The 16,523-nt window shown below is 44.6% G+C and overlaps 2 protein-coding genes across 4 annotated transcripts in view; both read left to right on the forward strand.

Annotated features, from left to right (window-relative positions):
- Window positions 1-350: 350 nt before the first annotated feature.
- Window positions 351-3,272, forward strand: pigp (phosphatidylinositol glycan anchor biosynthesis, class P). Its single transcript, XM_027016960.2, has 4 exons — window positions 351-695; window positions 898-970; window positions 1,115-1,233; window positions 1,969-3,272. Exons 1-4 carry the CDS (start codon window positions 614-616, stop codon window positions 2,091-2,093), a joined length of 399 nt encoding a protein of 132 aa, XP_026872761.1. The 5' UTR covers window positions 351-613; the 3' UTR covers window positions 2,094-3,272.
- Window positions 3,273-6,219: 2,947 nt separating this feature from the next.
- The window catches only part of hlcs (holocarboxylase synthetase (biotin-(proprionyl-CoA-carboxylase (ATP-hydrolysing)) ligase)), a 20,598-nt gene continuing 10,294 nt past the window's right edge, over window positions 6,220-16,523 (forward strand). Inside the window, exons 1-6 of one of the 3 annotated variants that reach the window (XM_027016985.2) lie at window positions 6,220-6,567; window positions 7,063-7,203; window positions 7,593-7,755; window positions 7,935-8,917; window positions 9,062-9,244; window positions 13,662-13,936. In XM_027016985.2, the coding sequence (XP_026872786.2) occupies window positions 6,307-6,567; window positions 7,063-7,203; window positions 7,593-7,755; window positions 7,935-8,917; window positions 9,062-9,244; window positions 13,662-13,936 (2,006 nt within the window). In that variant the 5' untranslated portion in view covers window positions 6,220-6,306. Of the gene's footprint in view, window positions 6,568-7,062; window positions 7,204-7,592; window positions 7,756-7,934; window positions 8,918-9,061; window positions 9,245-13,661; window positions 13,937-16,523 lie in introns of those variants that run through there. The other 2 variants (XM_035535571.1, XM_035535572.1) reach the window with 2 other exon arrangements.

The raw sequence follows: 16,523 nt of genomic DNA on the forward strand, positions 1-16,523 counted from the left end.
ATCGCCCCCTGGCGTTGAGCCTTAAGATAAAAGAACAGTGGTGCGTTTTTGTTTAATAATATAAAAAAATAATAATAAAGTAGTAGACTAGCTTTTCGCAGAACAGTTCACAGCTCAAAGCTCACCTATTACACCTATTAAGTAAAACACAAATGTGGTAGGTGTGTAGGCTAAGTGATATAACTTATTTATATGAGACACATCCGTCTCTCCACAAGACCGCAGACTTCAGGAAAGAAGGAAGAGCTGGAGAGGTGGCTGTAGACTGGTGAGTAGACTGGTGAATAGACTGGTGAGTAGACTGGTGAGTAGCTCCAGACCCATAGATGGCAGTAAGCGTCTTGAATCACACAACCGATATCGACAAAACGAGTTAACGAGCGTAGAGGGGTTTTTTTTTTAAACATATTCTCAGCCTAAAGAAAGCTTGTGGGTTTAATGAACGTGATGACTTTGTTTTGTGGTGTGGCGAATAAAGCGACATTAAATGACTGTCTTTAGTCAGAAAGCAGAGAACCGCTTTCTTTTGCCAGAATGTCTGGCCAGCTAGCATCTTAGCTAGCTAACCTATGTTGTTTAGATACCTGAGCTTTAGCCTGGATAATCGTGAATCATGGTAGAAAACTCCCCATCGCCTTTGCCAGAGAGAGCCATCTATGGATTTGTCCTTTTCTTGGGCTCACAATTTGGCTTTTGTAAGTTTCATGTTCTGTAAAGCTAATAATAGACTGGCTAACTAGCTAGGTTGTATCTTAAACATATTTGGAATGTAGCTAACCTAAGTACTGTAGTATTACCTTAGTATTTCAAGGTGTGTGTGTGTGTGTGTGTGTGTGTGTGTGTGTGTGTTCTGTTCTGTTCTGTTCTGTTCTGTTCATGTGTCTACGCGCCACCCAGTCCTCTTTTTAGTTTGGGCATATGTTCCTGACTCCTGGCTTCACTCTGTTGGCTTGACGTATTGGCCTCAGAAGTATGTGAATCTTTATCTTTGATAACCTGATAATTTAATAATCATTGGTGGTGGGTGGTTGATGGGGTGACAGCCATTAAAGTTCATACAGACATGCTTTGTAGGCATTGAAATTGAACATGTGAATGACCTTGTTTCCTCCAGGTACTGGGCTCTAGCCTTACCGATTTACCTGGTGGTCGCATTAACTGTGTGTTTAGTGGTGCTGTTCGGAGTCAATATGATGAGCACCGCTCCTCTATGTTCTGTGGACAATGTCACAGGTACTGTGGGACCACAGAGTCTCTGGGTGTTGGAGCTATTTGTCTTAACAGATGGTTTAAATCCTGAGTTAGTCATGTTGAAGCTAATTTCATACAGTGTGTCAATGAGCAGGGCATGCAACCCAAGATTAAGCCCAGGCCTAAAGCATAACATACCCTGCCCCTTTAGTTTTATGAAAAAAATAGGCTTGTACACTAAATGTTAAAATAGCATTTATAAGCACTTACCCCTAATGAAATATAGTGTAGGCCATAAATTAATGTAAAAATTGCATTTGGCATTTTATTAGTAATGATAATTTTTGTTGCATAAAACAAAGTTAATGCTGAAGCTCTTGCATCCCACAGATCCCATGTTTGTCTGTCTCTTAGGTTCTATAGGCCGCTACCATTTTTGGACATGGAAGGTTTTTGCTTCATTATTACAAAGTTCTTCAGTCACTGTGTCATTAATTAGCTAGCTTCTTTTTCCTAAATTCCTTTAAATTGTCTTTATTTTTAGGATCCACATTAAATTAATGATCTTGCATAAAAACCTAATTTATTTTGACAAGTGCTGAGTCACACAAACGCGTCCCTGAGTGGCCCCTGAGTGAGATTTCCCAGGGCCAAATGATGTATGAGACTAAAATGAGTAATTTTTAATCTAATCTTTGTGGAATCTCCTTGCATTTCTATTTATGCTGATGAGAGTCTGAAATATCATTTTCTTTGTTTACTTAAATTCTTTTTCAGATCACTTTTCTAAGAACCAGTGCGTGGACGTTGCTCAGCATGGGGCTATTCCCAGACTGCGAGATATCTCCATCAGTGAAGTCAACCATCACTTCTACCTCTCACATGTTGAACCCAGGAACTGAGCATGAGGGACCATGTTCTTGCATAGTCTGTGGTGCTTTCAAATTTTTGATCTGCATTGATCCATATAGGTAGCCAGCATCCAGGATTGGTTGTCATCAGTCCAGGCCTCTGGAGTTTGCTGAGGTATTAGCTGCACCTTTTCCATCACTCACTCATGACAGGACAGACATTTGACTTTAAGATGAACCCTAAGTGTAAGGTATGGTAAACAGATGGCCCTCGGAGAGGAGGCTTACTGCTGCACTGAAGAGAGTGATGAAAAATTGTACCCATCTATAAGATCTTCTGGCAAATTTGCTTGTGCACAAGTAAAAGTATTAAAACAAACAACCTTTTGGAACTTTTGTCTTGGCCAGGCTTGCGGAAGCGGAAGGTTTATCCACTTACATATTCTACTATCTGTGTGTGACCTTCACTTCAAGTCGCTGCATATTACAGTTTTGGTAATGGAGCTATGGTATGATATGGCTGACACAAAATGACCTAATGAATAAATGTTTTTTTTAAAAGTTAAAAGTACAGTAAATGCAATATGTGTATGTATGTATTGCAGAGAGGTTTTGGAAGATCAGGGCACTTTTTATCTAATAATAAATAAGTTATGTTAATTTATATTAGTGGCGAATACATTTGTCTGTCTTTCATATTGTTGTAAAACGATTTCTCACAAACCTTACTTGTCTGTCCTGATGAGGCAAAGGGATGCTCTGAGGAGGCAGTGGCCCCAGGGGTCATTGATAGTGTCTCACCTTCTGAACCCATCAGACTAGAAGTGAAATGGTCACCTCACTATCTGACCATCTCCTGGACTTCACAGAGGCTGCTCAATCAGTCTGCTCACCTCTCCTGCCCTCACCTGTCCACTGCTGTTCTGCGCTGCCCAGGCTGCCTCCCTGTCCCAAGTCTCCTGCAGACAGGTGAAGGGTCAGTGGCCGCAGATATCCAATCATAAACAAACAGGGCTGGTGTCGAGTGGCTGGCCACTGTTTAACCTCCGTTACCTCCTGCCTGGTCTTTAGGCCCAGCCGCCCTTCGGCTGGACCAAGCCTCTGAGTGGAGGTGCAAAGGCTCTGGGCCTTGCTACAGTAAAGACACAACTAGATATCCTCAGAAAAACTGTGCAAGGCCTAAACTATTACTCTGTGATACATAATAAACACAACCATTTTAACTGTACATATCTGCTTCAAATTTATTGAGTTGTACTAGCTCAGTTGTTTTGACTCAGGATTATATTACCAGCTTTATTATAAATGAACATAATGTTCATTTGTTCTGTCTCTTCTGGGCTCTATAGTGGCTCGAATAACACTGGGCAACAAACTAAAATGGGTGAAATTCAGTCCTTTTTTACGCTGAATTCAAATCTTTTAGAATTGTTCTATCAGGCATGGTTTTTAAGTGACAAAACAAATGAATTTTACAATGCGTATTTCTCATAAATAAGGCTGTTATAACATTGAAAATATGTATGTAATCCTTGTGTTTTGTTGCATATTTTCTCAGTGTTTAATTTTTTCAGAAACCCGTGGAGTAGTCATTTTTAATTTGTACTTGCAATATATTTATTGCCCTAACTCACTATATTGCAAATATTACCAGTCAGTTTCTGGATTGTTTTTTTTTAAAATGGCAGTAGGAACCATACGTCTATTATGAAGACTACACTACAATAAAGATAAGTTAAACACGAAGCAGGTAGGAAAGAATTTTTTTAATTATTCATTAATTAAACAGTTTTATATGTTAGGAAAAAAATACATTTTCAAGCATTTTCATTAAAACACCTCAGAAATGTATCTTACATGACTCCTATAAAGCCATATTTGAAACCTAATTTGACAAAAAAATAATTTAACTATAATGTGAAGTAGTTTAATGAGTAGAATTCCATTCTCTTATATTTGAACACACTTGAGTTATGCATCACACCTGATTGCAAGCTAGCAGGGTGCGATGCAGTATGTGTGAATCTGGTTCAGGTTAAAGGTGTGTTTAGGCTTTGCTTAGGTAAACAGTATCAGTGCTACAGTCCTACGGGAGCTGTGTGTCTCGTGTCCACAATGTTTCCTGCACTGCTCTCAGGTTTTAATCCCCCCTCTGAACACTCACCCTGCTTCCTGAGACTTGCTACAATTACCCGCCGCTCTTTCATACGCTTGTTTCCAAAACAGCAGCCTCCTCTTCCTCAGCCGCAGCAGAGTAAGATGGACATCCATCTCCAGACCCAGGGAACGCTACAAGTAATGGTTACTTAAATTAGTCAGTAATGACTGTTCCCTGAAAATACATCCCAGTGTAGGATTGTGCATAATCTGGGCATGGGAAAATCAGCCCCCAGTAAGTTAGTATTATCTGATTCAGTCCATATTTGGAAGTGGAATCCACTACTTGGATGAGGAGTACTGAAAACATTTTCTCTTGTGGCAAGAGCTATAACCCAGATGGTGAGCAACGACCATGAAATAAGAAAACAATTGGGCAATTCACCCTTGACACTGATACACGGGCCTGTTTGACACGAACAACCACTGTAAAGTCGATGGCATCTAGGCAGAAGGTATCACTGCCTAAGTCAGACCCATAGTCCCAGTTTTGGGCTGACAGCCTCCAGCTGTTCTGCTCAGAGGCCTCTTGCTTTTGTTTCTTCACCATCCCCGTTCTCTTCGTCAGAGCTGGAGTCGTCATTATAGAAGTGCAGTGTGGCCTGAACAGGAAAGCTGGCTAGAACCGTCCTTCCCAGGTGAGACAGATACTCCTGGGTTTTTGATCTGGGCATGAACAATCTGTTGGGTAAAATTAGACATTACATTTCTAAAAATAAGATTTCATGAACTTTTAAGTTCATGCAATTACTTTGTACCAAAATGAAAACAAGAGCATTGCTGAGTTTTATACATGCTTTATATATCTTATATATATTCCTTCATTTTAAGGTTCCAAGAGTGTAGATCAGTTATTTTTCTAAGATTTTCCTAATTTCATTACTGCCTTAGCAACAACTGGCAATGCAAACAGATGTCATTAATGCAGTGCCCATTAGTAGTAAAATGCTTTGCTACTGGAAATGACAAATCCTTCATTCTGATGGCCCGAAGGTGTTCAACAAACCGATCAGCAAGCCTTCTCTTGGTTTCTCCAATATTAAGCTGTTTACATATCTTACAAGCAATACAGTAGACAACTCCTGTAGTGATCTGTGAGGAGGAATGGGACAGTTCATCCTTTTGTGCAGTTATTTTAGAACTGCAGAACTCAAAATATGCTACATACACTTTATATATAGACACACACACACACACACAATCTCATCCTGTATTATGTACACTAACAAGGCGTACACTAACCTCACTGGGTGATGAAAGGCTTGGATGTCCTTTGAGAACTGTTTGCTTGATCCAGTAACTGTCTACATTTTATTTGTAAACAAAAGTCATGTTACAAAAATTCTGTTACACAGTATGATATTTAGGTAACTTTTGGGAACAGATCATTTTACCATTTCAAGATGTGTATCTCTTATAGTCCATGGTCGCCATATTACTGGGCATCTGTAAATATATTATTTATATATATAAATAAATGAACGCATAGCAATTAAGTAAAAAATGAAAATGTGGAGGGAGGGGGTGTAATATGTACTTACCCAGTCGACTGTTCGGCTGGTCGCCTTGGATTGCGGCTGTTCACTTGCGCACATATAGGCAAGGTGTCCGAGCTCATGCTAAACGGGAGCATGTTGAAAGCGCGCACCTGGAGTGAGCAGGAGACCAGCTCACCTGCCTTTACAGAGGCACGTGTGCGCACGTGTACGCACGACGACACCCGAGAAGGGGGCGTTAACTCACGTGACCGCTCTCGCCAGTGAATTTGCTGGGTCGTCACGTCGCCAAAGACGTGAATAAATATTTAATTATGTATGTAGACGCGTAAACATTTAACGCTCCGATCACACAAAAAAAAAGTCACAAACGACTTTATTCTTTAATTATTCTGTTTTTATGTTTCATACAAAAATGTACTTAAATAAAAATAATAAAGAAATGACAGTGTTGCTTGTTAAAAATGCCTTTTCTGTGTTTTAATGAACCAATGACGTACAGGAAGAGGTGGAGCATATCGAGAGGTAACATGGAAGTGCAAATGACAGAACATTTCTGATCGTTAGAGAAGCCGTGCCGGCTCCGACACAGCCTTCCCGATGTGATAAACATGCTAATAACGCTGTGCTACGTTTACCTGTGGGTGCGCTTCCAGAGGTGTTACGCGGGCGTCGTCCGGAGCGCGCTGGACAGGCTGCGCGGAAGCCGGAGCAGTTTCGCTTTCTGCGCGCTGAAGGCGGAGGGGTCGCGCCGGAGAGCAGGACACCCGACACGGGATCAGACTTTGAGGAGACCGCGGAGCCCTGTTTCACAAGAGGACACGGTCTTTCTCAGACTGGGCGACAAAGTTATTTACGTAACCGAGCTGCAGGTGATTGGGCTAACCCCCCCCCCCCCCCCCCCCCCCCCCAGTGACGCGTGTGTCTGTCTGTGTGTCTGTCTGTGTGTGTGTCTGTCTGTGTGTGTGTCTGTCTGTGTGTGTGTCTGTCTGTGTGTGTGTCTGTCTGTGTGTGTGTCTGTCTGTCTGTGTGTCTGTCTGTCTGTGTGTCTGTCTGTCTGTGTGTCTGTCTGTCTGTGTGTCTGTCTGTCTGTGTGTCTGTCTGTCTGTGTGTCTGTCTGTGTGTCTGTCTGTGTGTCTGTGTGAGTGAGTGAGTGAGTGAGTGAGAGAGAGAAAGAGAGCGTACTGCCCGTCAATAAATACATGAAGTAAATGAATGGCTCAAATGTGAAAAAAAACTTCTTACAGCGACAACATGCATGATAAACCAAACCAGTGTGTATGAAAGTTGGGTGTTGTTTTTAATACTCACAATATCATGTTATGCCTCTGTGTAACTGCATGCTTGTTTTTTGTTGTAATATCTAGACATGTGACGACCTCAGCAAGTGGACGTTGTTGCTAGGGTCATCTCTGATAAGAGGTCGTAGACTAGAGAATGTGGCCTTTATTATAGAGGCTGCCGTGGGACATCGAGCAGGCCAGTCGCCGCAAAGATTCAATAAGAAAGTATGCAATTTATTGCAAGTTCCCTCGCTACAACATAAAAGCATGGCTGAATCTAATTTTTCACTAAGGGTCAGTGCAAAAATAATTTTGGTTGTCTAATTGGCTTGAATGGACAACAAAAATATACTATCACCTTTGTGAGTTTAATGTTTTTTTTGCTAAAATTGAAACTGACAGCTACCTTTTGTCTCTTTTCGGAATGTTGTCTGCTTTCTACATGTTGGCTTTATTTTGTCATCAGCTAAGTAATTTATTCTACATATTTATGGCTACAGTTGTGATAAAAGCTATAATACTTTTTCAGAGGTGCCGTAAAGTGGCTATAACCAAACGTGGTTTCTGACATGCTGGACACCATCTCTGTACCTGTTTAATTGTGTTGTGTGTAGGTGCTGACGTGGTCTGATTACTGCCTTCCCTTGGCCTGCAGGCCTGGCCAGCCATACAGGGCAGTGGCTGAGGCCAGCCTGGATAACTTCAGCACCCTGGGTGTGGCCTTTTTGGAGGATCGGCTGCAGATGGAAAATGGCCTCATTCCTGAAAAAATAGTTTGTCAGTTCAGTTGATTGTATTTCTCTCGTCTATGGCTACACTCATCAGCAAATTTAGTTTTTCAAGTCATAAAAGACTTTTGGCTGATTTTTATGCAACTGAAGTTAATTTGAGGTCACTCTTTTGTTTCTGTGTGAGTATTGACTGAGCTCTGCTTTGTTCTATTGTGTTTTGCACAGCGGTGTATCTCAGGGAGTCTGCACTGAAAGAGCTCTTTGAAAAGCAGCAGGGAAAAGTGGAGGAAAAGCCTAAGTTGCTCCCTGCGCGTATACCAGAAGAGACCATTCTGTCTGCCACCTCCCTGTACGAGCAGGAGGCGGAAAGCGTGCTGAGAGCCTGCAGGAGCAGCCCACCACTGGCTGATCGCCAGGACTCGGACTCAGACCCGTCGAGTGAGAGCAGGCCTGCTTGCGACCAGCAGGGGCAGCCGAGGCCGGTGGCCGAGCACAGTCACATGGAGGGCCATCACCACCTGCACCTGTCCAGCTGCCATGAATGCCTGGAGCTGGAGAACAGCACCATCCAGTCAGTGAAGTTCGCCTCGGTGGAGAACATCCCAGACCTGCCTGATGACGACTGTGCCGGCGGAGACGTGGCCGCGGGCAGCCAGGCCTCGCCCGGCCGGGCGAACGCCCGCGGCAAGCCGCCCAATGTGCTGGTATTCACGGGCGGCTGCGAGGAGCGCTACGGCCGCATCCGCGCTCTGCTGGCTGAGTGCATCGACGTGGAGCGCTACACAATCTACCAGCTGCGGCCCCAGCAGGCTCTGTCTGAGCCGTGGCTAGAGAGCACGGCACTGCTGGTCCTCGCAGACGATGGGCCGCTCACGCCCCAGCTGCAGCTGTGCTTCCTCACCTACCTAAGCCAGGGTGGCAGGGTGCTGGGCCTCTCCTCCGCGCTTTGTCCCGCTGGGCTCCGACTGCGGCCCAGGCGGGGTCAGCGCGGCCGCATCTGCAGGTTGAGCTTTACCAAAGCCGACAGCACAGAGGTGGAGCTGAGCGCGTTGACCGGGGGCATGACATATGAGCGCGAGCCCCGCGACGGCGACGCAAGTCGCCGGGTGGAGGTGTGGGGCGAGCTGAGAGCCCCAGACACGGACAGGGATGCGGTCATCATCAGAGTGAGCCACGGGGAGGAGGGCGGAGAGGCCGTGCTGTGTCAGGTACAGAAAAACACGGACTTCTGAATAAGTGGTGACGCAGCGCGGATATGTATTCATACTGCAGAGGTGCTGTTTGCGGAAGATAGAAACATTTAGCACTACCTGCATTTCTTACATTCCTCGTTTCTCTCTTCCTTCTTCCAGGTGTGTTTAGAGACGGCCCCGGACTCTGAGCAGGTACAGGGTGCGGCGGATTTCTCTGAGCTGAAAATGAGCAATGCAAGGCGATACGAGGTCCTGACGGAGATCTTCACGTCTCTGGGGCTGAGCTGTGAGCTGAGCCAGATGCCTCCACCCAGCCCTGTCTACGTGCTCTCCACCCAGTCAGTGAGTCATGCACAAAACAGCTTTATGTGCAGACACATAAAAACCTCATGAAAAGTGACACTGTTGAAATTAAAATGATAATTTCTGAAAACAAAATTTGAAATAACATTGAGATTTAAGATCACCAGGCCTAAGGAGCTTCTACTTATGGAGAAGCTAGTAATATATTACTGCCAGGTGTTGCTTGATTATCTTAACGTCTTAACGTTTAGTGTCTGTAACTGCTCTGAAAGCACTGTCCAGTGAGTGTTCCCGGTTAACCATCTGACAGTAAGATGAGTCAGTAACGTTTATGAAGGGAGTGTTGTTAAGTGATTGATTTAGTGAGTGTGCCAGGGCAGTGTGTTTTTACAGCCACGCAGAGCCTCAAAAATGGCCTCGGGCTTGTTTTCCCTTTTCTTTTTTATGCATTTCCTTCAGCCCAATCAACTTAGAATTGCTGTAATTGTCCCTCTGGGTCTGAAGGACCGTTACGTGTGTCTGACGTGCATTTACATACATGAAAAGCAAAAATGTTTTCCACATGCGAAACCTGTCCACACTGGTTCCTTGCCATGACTCCATCATAAACATTTACATGACAGTGATGGCCTTTGGTCAGGGAGTATTTTAGATCAATTTGTAGTAAATGTTCCACAGGTAAATTACTCATAAATGAATCATGGTTCCCATGCCTAGTATAAAGCAGAGTGTTGTAGAAAAAGGAAAACAAAGTCAAGTCTCCGATCAGAAATGTTTTTGGAGAATTTACTGACGTTAAAGTCACTGTGTTAAAGTTTGTAATGCGAAGGTTCATGACTTTCGATGGTTCATTAACAGATAATCTGAAGTTGATGTCTATATATTTGATGTATATATATTTAATATTTTTTTTTCCAGTCCATTGTCAGTTGCATCATCTAGACTTACATGCACTGAATATAGCACTGCCCATTTATTTTTTTTCTGATGCAAGAGTCCAGTTTCGTTCTAATATCCACACAGTCTAAAAGTGAGAGATTTGATGCCAATTGACACTAAAGATAGTTGGAGTGGAATTTGGTTTACATTTCAAAACACAAATGCAGCTGGTCAGTGATGCCTGAGATTCTCTGATGTGTAAGGATTTGCTTTTCGAGTAACTAAATGTCAAACTGCATTAACTGTTTTTCTACTGAAGCTGGAAGCATGTCGGTGTTAAATAAAGAACATGAGTGTGACTGCGAGGTTTACTATAATGTCATTTTTAGAGACGTACAGAACCGGCTGATGTTCCACCTGTGTGTTTTTAAATGTCCACGAGAGGGCAGCAAGTGTCCACTTAGTGTTTAGCAATACGCAGCTCTCGTTATGCGGAGACCAGTGCAAGCAGTTTGACTACAGTTTTACATATTTCCTTTCTTTTTTTTTTTGTCAGTAATTCCCTTACTCTGCAGTAATTTTTGTAATCAAAGAATTTATCAAGACTTTAAATGTCCCTTTGTAAGTTTCAATTGTAAATCCTTTTCTGCTGAGACCTGCTTCAATCCGAAAGCTTCGACTGAACCTTGGACGCCGGAGCTGTGTTTGGTTTGCATGTAGTCAGCCTGGAGATGATTTACAATGCGATGTTTGGATGGTTTCTGCCAAAGCCGGTCATTTATTCACTTGCTTGGCCTCGGCTAGCCCCTTTGTCTGACACAAAGTCAAATCTCCCGGGACATGTCCTATTATTATTATTATTATTATTATTATTATTATTATTATATTATTTTGATTGCGTTTGTTTGGGTTCAAGTGTGACATTTGACCCCTGCCCTGACCACTCTCCGTTACAACAAACAGCCTTCTGATGGCCGGGCGATTGCTTCCAGACGGAGCTGGTGCTTGCTAGAGGGGAATAGAGTGTGCTCTGTGCACCTTGCTCTGCTGAAGAGTGCGAAGACTGTGTGGGGAGGGCAGCCTCATCTCTCCATGCTCATGCTGGGGGACTCATCGTCAGCAGCGCGCACGCTGTAGACACTCCCTTGCTGTGCGTGCCGAGGCATCTCAGCTGGCTTACTTTGCATGCGGCTGTTGCTGGCTTTGTCATGTCGCTCCAGCTCCTCATTCCTCTCCCTCGCCTTCAGCCCCTCCGTTTCATGTTTTCCCTCTGCTTGTCTCTTCACAGTCTCCTCACTGTCTCACTCCGTGTGTGTGTGTGTGTGTCTCTCTTCGTCCCCCTCTGCCTCGACTCGCTCGGCACCTTGCGGTGTGCCTGGAGAGCTTCACTGATTCTGGGCCTCAACAAAACCACAGAAGCACAGTCATCACTACATCAGTAGTGAACACACATTTACATCCCAGCCTTCCCCTGTGTCTCAGTTCTGCACATTTATAGTGCTGCACCCCCCTGCGCGCGTGCGTGCGTGCGTGTGTGTGATCTGGAAGAGGATCAGCCGCTTTGGGGGTCTCCTTGTTGCTCTGGTGTGCTGTGATGATACCAAAGCCATTTTCACCTCAGTACTGGCTGATTAGGGGATTCCCTCCCCTCCCCTGTGTTAACAGGCCCTCAGGGACCCATTATTGCACCTCTTTACAGTCTCACAATTGAGACATGCCGATAAGCTGTTCTGATTGGTTAAACACCAATATGTTCACTCGTTCAGAACCTGTTAATCACAGCATCATCTCTTCTTTCATGGTTCTCAGAGCCTGGCATCAGATGTCCACTGGATGGTCTAGCAGCGTTTCACTTGACTGATGTGAATCAAATTCTGACCCTTTTAATAGAAACGCGTCTCTCTAGGTCTACCATGCAATTTGTCTGAATGAGTGTTTTCTTTCTAGGCTTCCTGTTTTCTTGTTGATGATTTTAGTATTTTGGGAGGGGGTTTTGTTTTTGTTTTTTTGTTTTTTGAGTCTGGAAGTTGTCCAGAGCTGTTTATCAGTATGTGGTTAGTTCCACTGGGTGAGTTCAGTCTGACAGAGTCATTACTTTGAATTAATTCACCTATTTGTTGTTGTTTTTTGATTTTCTGATGTTCTGGTTTTAAGTTAAATAAAGAGCATACTCACTTAGCACTGGCATGGCCACCTTCAAACAAATTAACACACACACGTGCACACACCACACACAAATGCACCACTCGCACACACTACACGTGCACATTCATACAGATCACCCCCATTACTTGGCTGTAGCAGACACATGGTGCTCTGAGAGTGATAATGTGTGATCGTAATGCACTGTGTGCAGTCAGAATGTACTGCATTCATTCAGAAGCAGCTTGAAATGAATCATTTTGAAATTCATCACAGTGCCTTTTTCTTTTTTTATTTAGATCCTGTTCCTTTTAAAACCCACAAATCGTGGCATCATGACAACCTGTACTTTCAAATGTTGGCACATTGGCTTTGGATTTCTTTATTTAAATTGCATTTTGATGCAAAGTGCATTTCTGCATTAGTTACATTAATTGTGATTGATTTCATTTTAAGATGTTTTACTCAACACGCTGACCGTTTCTATGGCGACAACCCATGAATGTCTACTACTGCAATCACATGATTACAGTTACATATCGAATGAAGCCCTTCTCCTGATTAAGAACACATTCCCTCAGGATGAGCGAGTGTGTTTATCTTATGCATTTGTCAAAAATATGAGAGAATTTGTCCAAAGAAAATCTCTGAAGCAACAGTAGTACAAGGCCATTCTGGGTAACCGGGTTCGATCACAGGCTCGCGTTACAAGCGAAACTTGGCTTCTCAGGGGAGAAAGTTGCAACACACTAATTGATTAGCCATGCATGTTGACCATTTCACTCAGTTAAAGAGGCCGCAGATCTTCTGTGTCCCTCTAAAGCTATTCGGACGGATGTGGATCACCCAGGCTCTGACAGAGGAGCCATTAAACGCACAAAACAAGTCGATGCAATTACCTGTCCTCTAACACAGCTTGCTGTTCTTCACTAGCTGGTGATTTGGTTCATTAATTAGCAATTGATTAACGAATAGTTTAACGCCCCTATGGAATTCATTTAACACTGTCAGAATTCATTTAGAGGAAGAGTCGAGAATCATTATAAATGACAGGTCGCTTCTGAGTGAAACCAAGCGTTTTGGAAGAACATCGGCGTACTCTCCAGAAAACTCATGGTAAACCTTTTTGTAATCATGTCATTTGATCTGTTCTGACTAGTCCTCGAACAACTATGGACATGGCTAAACAAATGACGCTCTTTTCAAAAAAGGTTATTGGTACAGCAGATGTTGGGAAAGAGCATTGGAAGGATGGAGGCGAGTAATGAGGCAGCTTCTCCAGGAAAGAACCCCTGGGGCTCCAAGAGAAAGGAGCCTTAAAGGGAGTCCGAGTCAGGGAGGAAGCCATCCTTCACTGACCAGTGAGCGTCTCGCGCGGACGTGCTCTGTCCATGGCTTCTAACGCAGGACGCGTGTCTTCCGTGTGTCCCTGCAGGAGCTGAGGGACTCATTTGTGCATTGGCTGCGTGGGAACGTGGACGACGGGGGCGTTGTGCGCTGTGCCGGTGGGGCCCGGCTTAGGGTGGTGTGGGGCCCTGGGGAAGCAGCCATGCTGGCCGAGGGGGAACTGGCCCTGCACCCTGAGGCCCCTGAGATCCTCCCTAAACACTTCTGCATGCAGACGTACAGCCGGCACCTGCAGACCCAGCGGCTGGGTCGCACCCTGCTATACGCCAACGTCACTCCCACGACCATGGACCTGCTAGAAGGGTAGGTACCCTTCCTCCAGAAGGTCACAGCACCATGCAACCCCAGTGGTATAAGTGAGAAAAGCTGTGTGGGTTATGCATGTGTTCACACATTATTGTGTTTTATTCTTCTCCATTTGTAGTTGTTTTTTTTGTTTGTTTTTTTTAATGCTATTATTGTTATACCCATATATTTTTATTATTGTCTAATGGACACAGATGGTAACAGTCGAGTTGTTTTGTGGGAAATACTCACTTACTATACAAGTGAAATCCACTCCGTCGCCGCGCTTCATACGTACCCATCAGCCCGCCTTTTCCCTTTTATGCCGTAATCCTGTCATAAACAAGAACACCTGGATCTGATCTGTGATCAGCCCCCTTTCTCGACCTGGCCCGACAAGGTCTGCTGAGGCCGCGGCAGCGCTGAGAGGAGCCCAGAGCCGCCCGGCCCGCCGCCTCTGGTGGGCAGAGGGGCAGGCGGGGACCTGCTGGGGTGGCGTGGGCGGGGGGGGTTGATCAGAGATCTGAGCTGGAACTAATTTAATGCCCCAGTGAGCTCACTGCAGTAGGGCCGGCCGCGCCTAATGGAGCCCTTTGTCTGCGGCTTCCCCTTCACGCCGGGAACTCGCCGCTCGACAGGCAGGAACGGGCGCACAGGTGGAAGCTATTAGAGCTGTCATAAAGTTTGAAAAATGGATTCTGGAGCGCGGCTGAAGTGATTGGAAGTGACAGTGTTGTCATTAGGGTCGCAAGTACTGAAAAAAAAAAACTAAGCCTGGGGTGGGTATGTGGGGGTGGGGCAGCTACAGTTTGATTTCTCCTGGCTTGATTATGAGAGTGATTTCCCAGATGTCCCCTGTTACAGTCTGATTAAGCAATTATTATTCTTTTCCTACGTCTCCTCTTTGTAGCTTTCCCCGCTCTGTATGCGTTTGTATGGTATGTTACAGACTCCTCCAAAGCACGGCCCTGACTCACTCGCTGGGGAGACAAGTGTTCACGTTTTCTGAAAGTGTGATGGCGAATCAAAAGTTTATTCTAATAGTCTATATTGGTCATGCTGGGTAAATGTTTGGTGTTCCAAAGCCCATTTGGTCAAGAGAAGAACAGACCAGATCATGTCCATGTGCCATGTCTGGACTCGTTTATTTTATGCTTTTCATGCTTTTACTCTAAAGTGCTGATTTAATTCATGCATAATGAAATTCGTCCAGTTCAGGAGGTCAAAGAAGAGTCCAGGGTTGATGGCAAGAGATAAAGTATAATTTTTTATTTGTTTATTTAATAATATTAATCGCTTTTCCTTTTTCTTGAGTTTAATGTCTCTCTCTCTCTCTCTCTCCCCCTCTCCCTCTCATAGGGGATAAAGAGGGCTATAGTGGGCAGAGTAATAAACCAGTACTGGGTTTGGGCTGGCTGTGTGCTGCTCAGAGAGCCCTGTGTTGTGACTAAAGGCACTTTTATTGACAACTGAGCTGAAAAGGGGGATGGTGTGTGTGTGTGTGTGTGTGTGTGTGTGTGTGTGTGTGTGTGTGTGTGTGTGTGTGTGTGTGTGTGTGTGTGTGTGTGTGTGTGTGTGTGTGTGTGTGTGTGAGCGAGAGAGCAGCATGTTTGGACAGAGTATTAGTGCTTTGTTTGACCAGCACAGACTAATAATAGGCAATGTGAGAGACAGGCCAGTGTTCTCACAAGGTCACAACTGGGCCAGAATCCCAATGCCCCATGGAGCACAGGGCCAGGACCCCACCTGGCAGGTCTAGCAGGTCTAGCCTGCAAGACTCCGCCTCCTCTTACCAGCCCAAGCCGTAGTGGTTTCTTCCAGCCTACTTCAGTACCGAATGAGTCCCTGTCATCATTATTATAAGCTAAAGCATTTAATTAGAAAAGCTTCTTGTGTGGAAGAATGTTCTTCCTGTCCGACGTTCCTGTTGGCAGATGTGCCTACACGCAGCTGCTCGGGTCAGGTGTGGCGGCACCAGTATGTTCAGTCCAGTTTAACTGCACCTGGCAGTTAACTGTAGGAGGTGTTTGTGTTTTAAGCAAAATGGAACAGCCATACAGCATGCTGATGATACAGATCCATCTGCAGACACACACACTGTTGGAAATCTGATTCTTATTCCTAAAGCTCTCATCTTCTCTCTCTCACTTTATATATTCTATTTGTTTAGAGAGAAAGTGGGAAAGAAATACTTCAGTCCATCTGAAACTGGGTTGAGTTTAGTGTCAATCACCAAAGGTTCCCTGTATGCTCGGGATTTGATCTACTTCAACCACATAACCATACATAATGGTTTTGTTGCTCTGCAGGCGAGTGGGTTCTTGGCTGGTAAATTTGACGTAGGTTTCATAAACTCACACTGCAGCCTTGGATGCATTTTAGTGGTTGAAGCATAACCAGACAAACACCTTCCTCCTCCTCGCTGAGAGGAATTAAAGCACAGCGATACACACCCACACGCCGCTCATGCACGCACACGCATACAAACATGCATGCACACACACATACTCATGTGGGCATGTTGCAGACTGAGCTGCTCCTGTCAACCCTCCTTGCTGTAATCAGCACTTGTTTTAACAGCGAATCCAAAATCCAAACGGACACT

This window comes from Electrophorus electricus, chromosome 17 (genome assembly GCF_013358815.1).
Source record: "Electrophorus electricus isolate fEleEle1 chromosome 17, fEleEle1.pri, whole genome shotgun sequence".
NCBI classification, from domain to species: Eukaryota; Metazoa; Chordata; class Actinopteri; order Gymnotiformes; family Gymnotidae; genus Electrophorus; species Electrophorus electricus.

Coding starts and splice junctions, on each gene's coding strand:
- pigp (XM_027016960.2), top strand. CDS start 614: ATGGTAGAAAACTCCCCATCGCCTTTGCCAGAGAGAGCCATCTATGGA. Junction 971..1,114: donor TTGACGTATTGGCCTCAGAA/GTATGTGAATCT, acceptor TGTTTCCTCCAG/GTACTGGGCTCTAGCCTTAC. Junction 1,234..1,968: donor TTCTGTGGACAATGTCACAG/GTACTGTGGGAC, acceptor ATTCTTTTTCAG/ATCACTTTTCTAAGAACCAG.